Source organism: Rhea pennata, chromosome 4, assembly GCF_028389875.1.
Source record: "Rhea pennata isolate bPtePen1 chromosome 4, bPtePen1.pri, whole genome shotgun sequence".
In the NCBI taxonomy this organism is placed as follows: domain Eukaryota; kingdom Metazoa; phylum Chordata; class Aves; order Rheiformes; family Rheidae; genus Rhea; species Rhea pennata.
The window spans coordinates 24929482-24942960 of NC_084666.1; the positions used below are offsets into that span (position 1 = coordinate 24929482).

Sequence of the window (13479 nt, forward strand, 5' to 3'; positions counted from 1 at the left end):
TGTGAGAGAGCTGCCTGGGGAGGCAGGGCAGCCGAGCGCTGAGAGGATCGATCGGCCGGGCCGGGGCGCGCTGAGTGGGGCGCGGGGCCGCCATGTCGCTGTTGCCGCGGGGCCGCCGCTGCGCGGTGGCCGCCACCGCCGCCAGGCGGCTGCTGCTGGGGCCCCCGGGCCGGGTGAGCGGGCGGCGGCGGCGGCGGCGGGGCCGCTGCCGGGCGGGGAGCGTCGCTGTCAGCGGGGCCCTCGCGGCTGCGGGCGGCGGCGAGGGGAGCGGGGCGGAGGGGCCGGGCGGCCGGTGGCGCAGATCCCGCGGGGGCGGCAGCGCCGGGGGCGAGGGCAAGGGGACGTGTTAAGTGATGAACTAAAAAGGGCATTATATGTTTAATTAAAGGCACTTGGGAAAAGACCTATACATAAAGCGTACGGTGAATCACCAAAAGGACAAGCAGTTCTTTAGTATGTAATAGGAATATGTTTGTAATTAAATAAATAACAGCGTTGCTTGTTGTAGGTGTCTGGGAGCCGTGTATGTAACCGGCATAGGACATCAGGTTCGTTGCCAGAAGAAAAAAAAGAATTTCTGCAAAATGGACCAGACTTAAAAGACTTTGTATCTGGAGATTTGTCCGACAAGAATGCATGGGCTGAATATAAAGGCAGTTTGAAGCGCCAGAAAGGAGAAAGGTAATTGTCATTTTAAACAACTGTAGTTGCTTCTGTGCAGTATCTTGTATGTTTATTATTAACTACATAATGTGTGTAATGTATTTTATTCTGTCGTACTAGTTTGTCAATTTAATATTTTTTCAAGGAAAAACACTTAAAATGTTAATTTAAAATATATAACAAAACTTGATGATGTGGTTGTATTTTCTCACTTGAGTACTTGTGCCATGACCAGTATCAAATCATGAGTATACATCAATAGGTGAGTATATCCTACTTGGATCTTGTTCAAGTATTATTAATACAATAAAACAAATTATTGTAGACTAAATTAAAAAATGGTTAAAACAAAGCATGTTTCTACTCTTTATTTGATCTGACTTTGAAATAGTTTTGTAATTTATACTGCCATTATCTGAAATACTACTTGCTGCTACCCCTGTTGTGGCACTGTTAAATCCCAGCAGCAAACAATTTTAAACCTTATAATGACAATAAGCTTCTACTTTTGAATGTTGCCATGATAATAAATATGGAAAAGTCCATTATGACTATGAACTGCATTGATATTTTCAAGCAGTCTTTCATAGTTGAGATCTGTAACAAAAAGTAATTATATAGCATATAGTAGATAAAATAGTTACATGAAATTAATTGAAGCTTACTATGTAAAGAATTTATTAATCTTTATGCTTGCTTAATGTTATTCAGGCTACGACTTCCTCCATGGCTGAAAACAAAGATTCCCATGGGAAAGAACTATAATAAACTAAAGAATACCTTGAGAAGTTTAAATCTTCATACGGTAAATCTAGAACCAACAATGTTTTTCTATAGAAATAAGGCATTCTTTTAATAGTTTGGAATTATTTCTTTATGGAGGGCAATCAGAAATCATATCTTATCTTGAAGGCTGAAACCAAGCCTAGTGCTGATCCCTTTCCCTGGGGTGAATTTTATGTATAGAGAATGAGGAAAAAGCCTATACAGAACTTCATATTTTCCCTACTGTGATTTAAATATAAGAGTTTACTACTTGCATTCTCAAAAAGATACAAAGATACTGATATATGACTGCCTGTAAAGGAATCATATACACATGATTCCAGAATTATATATAGCCTTTGCATGGTAAGACATTCTAGGAACATACGGGTTTTATCAAATATACCTCCCAAGTGGTAAAAAAGTGGCAGATATGCATAGGATTTTTCTTCTTCTTTTGGGGGGAAAGATCGTGCTTTGATGCATCCTAGTCCTCGTGAATATCATCTTTTAAATTTAATTTACGATGTTAATGACAAATAATCAGTGCTAATTAATAAGGCAGATATCTGACTGAGGAGTATTTGGAGTTGTAAAGTAGAGGGAAAGGATGGTAGAGGAATGGGTGCCAGGAAATAATTATTTTATTCATAGCTTTATTACTGACTTTTTATGTAATAACAGGTAACTCTGTTAATCTTCTCATTTATCACAGAAGGAACTGGGTTCTGTTTGTAAGCTACAGTTGAAATATGGTACTATGATGTCTTTTAACTTTAGGTATGTGAGGAAGCACGTTGTCCCAACATTGGAGAATGCTGGGGAGGTGGTGAATATGCTACAGCTACAGCTACTATTATGGTAAGCCATTAACCACTTCTCAAGTATTCTGTAAATGTCTGAGCTGTTGGTAATGTATCTGGATATGCATCAATCTCTGCTGTAGCTGTCCAGGTTTATTATATGAAATGTACAGTGAATCACTGTCCTCCCTTTTTTTTTCCTCTGGTATTGGGCTTTATCTGATTAGCATAATTAGCTATTTCTTAGCCAAACAATAGTGATGTGTAAAATATAAAGGTAGGAATGTCTTTCTTATTTCAGCTGATGGGTGACACATGCACTAGAGGTTGCAGATTTTGTTCAGTAAAGACAGCAAAAAATCCACCTCCACTAGATCCTGAGGAGCCTTACAATACAGCAAAAGCTATAGCTGAATGGGGCTTGGATTATGTTGTATTGACATCTGTGGACAGAGACGGTTAGTATGTTGTTACTAATGTCTTGTGGTGTAAGCACCCATGTGTTACATGGAATAGCTATAGACCTCAGTAAACATTCCTCACTCAATGGGATTATCGAGATACCCTATTTTAAAGGAGTAGACAGTACTGAAACTTTGGGAGGGTTTTATTTATTTTTAGTATTCTCTATCTGTTAAAATATACCAGAAATTACACTGCTATGAAAGACTCAAATTATTACATTATAATATTTTATTAAATATTTCTAAAAGCTTGTGTTCTTTTAGTAAAGCTTAGACTGATTTTGTGATTGAATGGTCTTGAAGAAAATTTTTATAACTTGCTTTTGGCAAAAGTTATACATATGTGGTATGTTCTATTAGTTGATCTGCAAAAAGCCCTTGTTCATATGTAATGTCATTACAGAACGTCCTTTCAAGAACTAGACCTGGAACAGACTACACTTAACAAAAGAGTTTAATTTCCTTTCTCTATCGTTGTAATGGTTCCTCTGTGGTAATACTACATAGGTGGGAAAAACTGTTGCAACGACTGTTCAGTATATTTATTCTAAAAGTCTAGTAGCTTCAAAGTGGCTTACAATAATGATTAACTGGATATATTTCTATTTTTGAGAAACTAACTCTCAGATCAAAAACATAAATAGATAAATTCATTCCGTGTTCGGACTGGTAGTGAAGCCACATAGACAAATAAATTCAGAGCAAGTGTTCAAAGTCTGCCTTAAATGATCATATTCAGCCTGGGCGCAGAACAAGTCTTGGTAGAATATCTATTGTAAACCCTTGGCATAGTGGTAAGATAAGATTGGGGTTTCAGCTTTTGACTAAAAATTGTATTGCTAGCTTGGATTTGAATTTTACACTGTAGTAAACATGTTTCTTGAATAAAAAAGTTAACTGAATAAATGAATTGCTTCTAGATATGCCGGATGGTGGAGCAGAACATTTTGCAAAGACAGTCTCTCATCTGAAAGAAAGGTATATTATCAATGTTATGAAGCTGGTATTAAGAACTTTAGAATATAGTACTGCATGTAGGCCAAAACTAGCTTTAACTGGATTACTCCAGGCCCAGGCAAGTACAAAAGTCTGCCCTTTCATAGAATCAGTAAGGTTGGAAGGGACCTCTGGAGATCATCTAGTCCAACCTCCCTGCTCAGCAGGGTCACCTAGAGCACGTTAGACAAGGTTGCATCCAGGCAGGCCTTGAAGATCTCCAGAGAAGGAGACTCCACAACCTCTCTGGGCAGCCTGGTCCAGTGCTCCGTCACTCTCACAGGGAAAAAATTCCCCCTCACGGTCAGGTGGAACTTCCTGTGCTTCAATTTCTGCCCATTGCCTCTTGTGCTGTCACACGGGGCAACTGAAAAGAGTTTGTCCCCCTCCCCTGGACACCCTCCCTTCAGGTACTTGTACACATTGATCAGATTCCCCCTCAGTCTTCTCTTCTTCAGGCTGAAGAGGCCCAGCTCTTGCAGCGGTTCCTCATAGGGCTTAGTTACATTCCTTTTTTCCCGTTTTTCATCCTTCCTGGTATAACGCCCCCAAAAGTATTTTGAATTTGGGTGCATTTTAGCATCCATGGATGCAATTTAGCCCAAGATCATTTAAAACTAAGCACTGGATTAGCACTTTGACCATACATCTGGTTTACCAGCATGTAAGCACATACTTTTGAGGTATGTTACCCTTGAAGATTGGGGTTCAAACACAGTGGATTTAGAAAATAGTGTCACTGCATTACAACGGAAGCTTGATTTTTTTTTTCCTTTCAGCAGCAATCAGTATGCTTTGTGTTTTTTCCACAGTTCATTCTATATATTGCTACCTTGCATGCCATCTGATAGCATGTTTGTTTTACCTGCACATTTAATTCCCATAACCTCATTTTCTAGTGAGTTTTCTATCTAGTGTGGAATTTTAAGCCTCACAGTGGAAGGTCCTTGTGAAGAGATGCAGTTTTCCCCATCTGCCATTCTGAGCTGAAATCTAGCTACTGGACACCGGGATTAGATTCCTGGGCAATACTGCAGAGTATTCCTTTCCCAGTAGACAGGAATATAGCTGCTTTATATTTCAGAACATACCATACTAAAATTATGTTAAAAATCTTGCTAAATTAACATGCAACATAGACACACAGGAAAAGTTATATATAAGCAGTAAATGTGATTGTTTGACACACTGTAAGAATGGTTTTATTATTATCTTTCATTTTATTCTGGCTCCTGTCAGTAAAATCAGGAAGGAAATATATTACGTTTTTTTTTAATTCTAATATTAATATTTGCAGAAAATATGTTTTATGCATGTATCCTGAATTAACTGTCCTCTGCATATCTTATAATTAAATTACATTTATTTTTGCTGAGCTTTGATTAAGTATAGATATTCTGGAGCAATATTGTGTACTACTTGATTTTAGCAACAGCGATACAAATCCCATAGTTGTTTTCATTTTCAGTTTTTGCTTTTCAGGAATTCTAAAATTCTAGTAGAATGCCTAACTCCTGATTTTCGAGGGGACCTTAAAGCTGTGGAGAAAGTAGCATTGTCGGGACTAGATGTATATGCCCACAATGTGGAAACTGTTCCAGAATTACAGAGGTAAGAGAAGATATGTATAAATAGAAGGAAATACATAAATAAAAGAAATTTTCTAAAAGGAATTTTGTGAAAGGAATAGTCAGAGCCATTTGTTTAAATCTGCACTAACACTTTAGCTGCCAGTCCCCAAAATTCCTCTCCTAACTGGTGTTGATGGTAATATGTTATCAGTAGTAGTTCTTCTCTTATTTTATAACCAAATAGTCACTAATTGGAAAAAAAAAATGCTCCAGCTCTATTTGTCTTGAGTATTTTTATGTACTTTTCAAATCTTTGATTTGTCTTAAGAGGAGGCTTCTGCATGTATTCTAATGGAGAGTAGTTTAATCCATTTTATAAGGTATTCTACTTGAGAAATAGACTTCATTTTTAAACAGTAATATTTCATATATAAATTGGATTGTCTTTTGGATGAAAGAAAATATGCTTGCTTAGCCAAATATTGTATGTTTTAAAAATCTATGTTCATGTCAGTCTTCAGCATTTCGGTTTTCTCTGATTTTAAGGGTGTGACCTGTTCAGCATCTTAAAACTACTGCCATGAGAAAAATGCAGATTTTTCTGCATTGCAGACACAGCTATAAAACGCTCACTGTTGCAGGGCAGAGTCCAAGACTGAACAGTGAGCGCTTGGAAACGTGAAGAAGTTTAGGGCTTTTGCTGAAGAGACAAATTTGGGAAAGAGAGGTTTAAGCAAATGAAGGAAGGGATTACAAACCCGTCCTGAACCCGTTACACCCCTTTCTGTTTTCGCTTCATCTCATGACAGTTCACATCGTGACTGTTAACTTTTGCTCGCATCAACCACTTCCTTGCTGCCCCCGGCTATGCGGGGTTTAATTGGGAAAACTGGGTAGAATGGAAAGGCTTTGACGTGTAGGCGGGGGCCGGGCCGAGGAGGGCCGCGGGGGGCGCGGAGCAGCCCGCGCCGTGCGGTGCCGCGGCGAAATGGCGGGGCGGCGGCGGCGTGCCGGGCGGCTCCCAGCGTGCCTCGCGCGCGGCGGCGCCTGCCGCGCCCGCCGCCCGCCGGCAGAGGGCGCCGCCGCCGCGCCGCGCCGCGCCGCCCTGGGCGGCCCTGAGGAGCGGCCGCCGCCCGGGCTGGGCCGCGCCGGGCTGGGCCGCGCCGCGCCGCTGGGGCGGCGGCGCCCGGGGGCGGAGCGGGGCGCGTCTCGCCGCCGGTGAAGGCTCCGGGGGGCGGGGCGGGGGCGTTTTCAGCTGGTGTGAAGCTGAAGAGCTCATGTTGTAAAGTGGCGGCTGTCACTTGGTGGAAAGTGGTAGCGTGCGGCTGTCCCAGCGCCGCTGGCTTCCGTGCACCCTTCACGTGTTTTTCCCCCCCTTGTGTTCGATACTAAAAGGAAGGTGCGTGATCCCCGAGCCAACTTTGAGCAATCTGTACGTGTCCTGCAGCATGCGAAAGAAGTCCAACCTGGCATAATTTCTAAAACCTCCATTATGTTGGGGCTAGGTGAGACGGATGAGCAAGTATATTCAACGATGAAGTGTAAGTTGGTATTGTTCACGTATGTTCACGTGTGAATTTTGTTTTATTGGAAAACAGCTGTAAGCATCTCAAAATACAACAAATTGATGTATGTCAAATCAGTTTGCTGGTGGGGGAAATGTTTTCTGAGCTGTATGAAAAAGTTCAGATAAGAAAAAAATGAATTTCTGAAACATTCTGTTCTTACAGCTTTCAGATTTCTCAGTAACAATTTGACAGGCTGATCAAGCTCCTGTTGATTCAGTGGGAGCTATAACTGTTTCCATGTGACTATTTTAATATTCATAACTTTGCAATACTTAAATAATGGGCTTGCGAAATAGTTATCTTATTCTTTTTAGAGGTGGCAGACCGTAATGTCTGGAAAAAAATAATTTTTGGCTTACCTGCACAGATGTAAAGCAAGTGTTCTTTTGCTTGAGCTGTAGCATGTTCTTGTGGGTATTTTATTTGCTTTGTGGGATTTTGTTTGGTGGGGAGTTTTTTTTGAGAGGAAAAACTTCACAGTGGTAAATGAATGGAAAGCGCTTTCAAGAAGAAATTCATAATTCCCATAATTTTTCTGCCAGATCCAGTTGAAAGAATGTCTACCTGGTACTTTATTCTTTGTTGATAAGCCCTTAGATAGAATGCCCTGGTATAGCATAGTTTTTCTATAGCTACCCTACAATCTGGGCAGTAAAATTAACCATTCCTGACTCTTCCACACTGCCTCTCTGGCATTTCCTGGCCATGACAGCATGAAAGTTCAGATTTGGTGCTTTTTGCTTTCAGGCCACTTTCACAGATGTTTGGAGCCAAGAGTTTACCAACTGCATTCATTCAGTTACTCTAATTTTGTTCCCCTTCCCTCTTGCAGGCAAGAGTTAAAGAATATGTACATGAGCTAGTATTGAACCAGTTTCTTTACAGAACCCTCAGTCTAAACAGACTTCAGGGTGCCAGTGAGTGCAGCATTCCAATCAAAACACTCCTGTTCTACTTCGGGGAAAACCAGCCCAAGTGGCCAGAATGTATGGAAAAAATCATATCTGATTCCTCAGCCATTCCTTTGTTGAGAATACCCCACTAGCTGCTGTGAATATAATTCTTCAGGCTAGCTGACTATCAGGTGTCTGGATTTCCCTCTGTAAACAGACTTTATGTGAGCTCATTTGCTGTATACTGATTTTAGTATATATTCAAATATTAGCAGCCACAGTTTACAAGTGCAGCAGGCACAAAAATTAACATACACCTTTAAGTGTATAAAACTGTCAAAAGATGTTGGCAATTTCCCCTGGATTTACAGCTCTTCAGAATTATGCACGTAACAGCATCAAGACTTAAAACAGTGGAAAAGTGCCAAGCGTATGTGCATACATCCACATTTTATCAAATGAAGGCTCTGACCTAAAGATACAATAAAAAGCAATAAAATAAAAAGAGCATGTCGTCTCTGCAGTGAGACAAGTGACTGCAGTGCAGCATAGTAATATACTTTCCAGCTTTAAACTAGGTAGCTCAGGTATAGCTAGGTCTCCTTGCAGCAGCATGGAGCTCAGAATTGGGTAATTTACATTGCTACTGCTGAAGGAGATCACAAATTCTGTTTACTGGAGAGCACAACGTAGCTCCTCTAGTGTGCTGTGGAGAAACCCATGTTCAGACTTGTAATGTAAGTAGGACATTATTCATGTGCCGACAATTCCTTACAATCCTTTTGTCACTAACAAGAAATTTTTATTTTTACAGTATTGCGTGAAGCCGATGTAGATTGTTTGACCCTAGGACAATACATGCAGCCAACAAAACGTCACCTAAAGGTAAAAATGCCTTTAGTATACAGGCAGCATTATGGGCTGTACCTTGTTGCAGCAAAGTTTCTCCTTTCTGAAAAGAGGTTTAATTTGCGTCCTTACCATAACAGTGGATGCTGGGAGAGATTTTCTTCCTCATCTTACCTGATCTTCATCCATTATGGGCTCTCTGCTAAAAATGACCTCAGCTATCTCTCTTTCATCTTCTGCCAGCTTCTCACTGCTACTTGCTACTAGCTGGGGAAGCAGTTGAAGCTAAGGCATGGTTCTGGCAAACAAGTTTCAGTGTAAGTGTAACGGCTGACACCATCTTGCCTTCCCTGTTTCAAAGGCTCTTCCTTAATGATACCAGTTCAGCTGTGAAAACTTTCATTTTTCCAGGTTTTCTTCTGTAATCTGTCCAGAATTGTTTGAGTCTGTGTCCTGGTATTTTGCTTCACAGAGAGATAAGGTTACTGTATTTTTAACCAACTTGGACAATTGCTCAAAATGACCAGTCAAAAAAACAGTGAAGAAAAGGATGAAACAACAACCAGATACTACATTCTGAACTGTTGAGCTGTATTTGAAAAGCAAATTAAATGCAGGCTTCTGGTAAAAAAAAAAAAAAAAAAAAAAGCAGAGAAAATGCATTTGTGTGACTTGTCTGCTGCAGGTTTTAGAGTGTAAAGTTTTGAAATAATTGTATTTCTTGTCACTGCATTCTATCTGTACCACTTCCTTTGCATTATTAGCTGATCACAAGTAATTCTTCTCATTCAGGTTGAGGAATATATAACTCCTGAAAAATTCAAGTACTGGGAAAAAGTAGGAAATGATCTTGGATTCCATTACACAGCTAGTGGGCCTTTAGTGCGCTCCTCTTACAAAGCAGGTAAATTACTGAAATGCATTAGATTATTAGGATGTAATTTTTCTTACATAAAGTTGCAACTGTGAAGTAATATGTAACAAAGTTCACATTAGCTCAAAGGCAAAAGTGGTCCTTTGGTTTTTATTTTATTTATACATACTATCTTCTGTAGGTCATCTGAATGCATCAGAATGGCAGTGGCTGGTATTTGTACAATTACTGTGTCACTTAAGCTCATTCTTGCCAAACCTTATTTGTACTATACTTATTGCTTGAGGCAGGATTCATATAAAAGAAACACAATTTGCAGGTTTTCCATTACATCCTGCCTCTTGAACACTGCAGGGTTTGGTAGTGGCCTTTTCTTTTCTTTCTTTTTTTTTTTTTTTTTTTTTTTTTTTTTGTAGTGGATTTTTGTGGCTTTAGAAAGAATTTGTTTATAGTGCTATAGAAATAGACTCATTTACAGCAGTAATTTTTATAACAAAGCTCTATGTATTAAGTAAGAGTTGATCTTAATGGGATTGTTGTGTAGGTCCAATATCCTGCTTTTTTATAAGAAGAGAGCAGAAAAGACTCAGCTGGGAAACCTTGTCTTTCAGACTATTTAAAAAAAACAGTTTAAGCAAAATGTGGAGCAAGTTTCAGTAGAAGTTGCTGATAATTAATAATCCTTCTTTTATGAAGTAATTCATCTTTGTTGGAGTGACTTCATAAGATTGAACATAAGCAAAGTCAAGGAAAAGCATGATCTTTAGGGATGAAAGGGTTTGTTACGTTAAGGTTTTTGTTTTTACATCTCTATAGTGGAAGTATTATACAGAATTGAATTGTAGAATACTGGTAAGGACAGTTGAATTGCAGAATACAATTTTCAGTAAGAATATATTGATTTGAAATACTTGAAAATCACTTTTGGTGCTTCTTTGCCTTTTAAATTAGGTGAATTCTTCTTGAAGAACTTAGTAGAAAAAAGAAAGACAAAAGCCATCTGAAAAAGAACTGGCTGCTTTAAATAAGTTTACTTTCCAAGGATCCATTTTTTCCAGCCCATAAACTCAGTTCCAGAAATACAGAAGACCAGATGGTGGATGCATGAATAAATTTACTATCTTTCTAGAACTTTTCTCTCACAAAAACACTTCAAATTAATTTACCTAATGCTTCCTGGCAAGGATACAACTGCTGGTTGGACTACTAGTACTTTAGTGTTCAGTAACCAGTGAGAAGATGGAACTTAAAAGTATTGATGAAACTCTTTAAGAGCAAAAGAGGTGGAAGAAGTACAAGCTGAAGATACCAGACAAGTTCAAGTAAACAAGGTTTTTACTACTCTCACTATTGCTGCAATTAGATTCTTGTTAAGATGTTAATAATAAGTAATTAGAGAAGTACTGATGTCTTGATACATTACCATTACTATGTAACACAAATTTGGGAAACTTGGGAGAATCAAAGAAAGATTGTATATATGACAAAAGCCCCTATTAAGGCTATCTTGAATCACACCAGAGAAAACATTATTAGCATGCTTCAAGAGACAGTGTCTTAAACTGTATCTGAAAAAAGCTAGCTAACCATTCTGATAGTTAATGCTTCTCAGGTACTTGGGTGTCAAAGGATGAGCAGGATTAGTCTGTGGAAAGCCAATTGATTTTTTTTAGGTGTCATAATTTAAACCATATGGAAAATCAAAGTTGCCATAATAGCGTAAGTAGAGCCACCCCTAGTTTGGGTGTAAGACTATAGCAAACCCCACTGAGTTGCATACATGCTTCTTCAAAATGGGGTATGCAGAACTGTTGATACTCTATACTGTACTGTACTTTTAGTTTCATGGGTATTGCCTTACTGTTAAAGGAAAATTTAACAGCTAGTCTAAGGTTTGTTGGTCGCATTTGATCTGGTTACTTACCCCCTGGGGCTTGGTCTAGCTGTTAAATATGAATCGAGCAGAGAAATGAATTGCATTGCAGGATGAAATGTGAAAACCATTATATATATTTTTAATTGTAGCAGAAATAAAACATGCTTATGGTATGCTAGCAGTTTTAAATGCGTGTCTCTTCCCAGCAATTGGAGCAAGGAACCATACTCTTGCTACTTCAGAATATGCCTCCCTAATAGTTGTCTGCTTTGAACACCTTGGATAACTTAATCAAAATGCAGCTTAAGCCTGCTCAAAGTCTTAAGAGAAACATCAGGAATCTGTGTTGTCTGGTTCCAAACTCTTCCCATTCAGGTGTCCTATAGTCAGCTGCAGTATTTGTGCAAGTTACTGGAGTCTATAGAAAGCAGAGTAAAAAATTACCCACCACTCTCAGCAAGGGATTAGAGGACAGATTTAGAAAGAGCACGCTAATACTACAGTTGTTTCTATATATTTTGTTATGTACGAACAACAAAAGTCAAATTACACCAGAGAGGCTAGTGATGTACAGCTGACACCTAACGAAATGTATGTATTCTATATACTCAAAATACATATTTTTCTATATATACATTGAACACATGAAAGCACCTCTATACTGAGGGTGGCTGAATACTGAAACAGGTTGCCCAAAGAGGTTGTGGCATATACATCCTTAGAGACGCTCAGAAGCCATCTGGATGGCTTGGGCAATGTGCTATAGCTGACTTTGCTTGCACAAGGAGGTTTGACCAGACTCTCTCCAGCAGTCCCTGCCACCTTCCAATTATTCTATCTTCATAATACTTTTTCCACAGAATTACAACTACTCTTACACTAGAAGGAATGTGCTAATTAATTAAGCACAAATTAGGGGGAGAGAAACCCGAGTCCTAAAGAACAGAACTAAGAAACAGAAGTCTCAGTGGTGACTGAGACAATGGTGACTGTCAGTTGTGAACTGACAACTAGTTCTGGAACAACAAGGCAAACATTGAGCTACAACTGCCCTGCTTCAGCTGAACTACATTAGTGAAAACCTTCCACTGCTTTAGCATTCAAAGTAGGAAGATTAATTCAATAGTCCCTCCACAACGCAGGCGGCGGGCAACACTAACTCCAGGATACCTGTGCATTTAACAGCTGCCAGCTTTTATTAGAGGTCCTATTATAAATAACAGTTTTGACTTGCCTGGGGAGCAGATTCAACTGAATATTACCGTAGAAAAATTGTATGCTCTTTAAGCATATTAACACCAGCAATATGGGAAGAGAGATTCTAAGTAATATGGCTATTGCCAAATTGTGAAAAGAGGACATTGCACAATAATTATCCTTGACTTTTTTTTTTTTTTCCAAGAAGAGACATAATGCTTCTGGAAATGATTCCGATGTTATTTCATGTTAGAAGTATTGCACAAATTGTTCCTGGATGGTTCAGAAATGATCTCATGCTTTTACACAACCATGTCTGGTAGCAGGCACCAAGTTAACAGAAGTTTCATAAGAAACTTTTCTAACTTCACAGTAACTGTAGTAAACCATGTAAAGCAGTCATGTTTTGACTTCATAGGTGTGGGGATTTTTAAAGCATCTTTGAGGACCTGTGACAAGGTCCTTTCCTAGTGTGTGTGTGGGGGGGGGGGGGGGGGACTGCTTTACAACTATCTTTTCCATCGCTTGTTCAGTTTTTCCATAACTATGTTAAAGACACCATGCATGCTCATATAAAGCAAGAACCAGGAACTCTCAACTGCAAGTTCTGCACAGGTTTCATGAATCTTCCAATTTTGTTTCCACTGAAGTTTTCATGTTTAGTGAGAGTTTGGGTTGTTTTTGTTTTGTTTTTTTGTATACCAAGCACTTGCTCTTGGCAGTTTGTTTCCACAAGGCAGCAATAAAGTAGTTTAAGAACCATTAATCTTCCTTGCAATCAGAAAAACATCAAATTGAGTTTTGAGAATACAATTTCAAGTTGACACAGACTCTTTTAAGAGAATGAATATTCCTTTTTAGTACCATTACATCAATCCACTACTTCAATCTGTGCAGCATAATTAAATGTCATCATGCAGCTGACTAAAGAATCATTGCATCTTTCAGTGACTTGGAGAG

At 39.2% G+C, this 13479-nt stretch overlaps 1 protein-coding gene across 1 annotated transcript; it reads left to right on the forward strand.

Moving 5' to 3' along the window:
• Positions 1-63: 63 nt before the first annotated feature.
• On the forward strand, positions 64-11500 carry LIAS (lipoic acid synthetase). Its single transcript, XM_062575463.1, has 11 exons — positions 64-173; positions 509-681; positions 1375-1468; positions 2209-2289; positions 2533-2689; positions 3616-3673; positions 5174-5302; positions 6658-6803; positions 8538-8608; positions 9365-9476; positions 10398-11500. The coding sequence occupies exons 1-11, from the start codon at positions 93-95 to the stop codon at positions 10448-10450; spliced, it is 1155 nt and encodes a 384-aa protein (XP_062431447.1). The 5' UTR covers positions 64-92; the 3' UTR covers positions 10451-11500.
• Positions 11501-13479: the final 1979 nt, after the last annotated feature.

Bases quoted from the DNA above. Each gene is read 5' to 3' on its own strand.
- LIAS (XM_062575463.1), top strand. From the start codon at position 93: ATGTCGCTGTTGCCGCGGGGCCGCCGCTGCGCGGTGGCCGCCACCGCC. The intron at 1,469-2,208 runs GTAAATCTAGAA...TTTTAACTTTAG, and splicing joins GAAGTTTAAATCTTCATACG to GTATGTGAGGAAGCACGTTG. The intron at 3,674-5,173 runs GTATATTATCAA...TTTGCTTTTCAG, and splicing joins GTCTCTCATCTGAAAGAAAG to GAATTCTAAAATTCTAGTAG.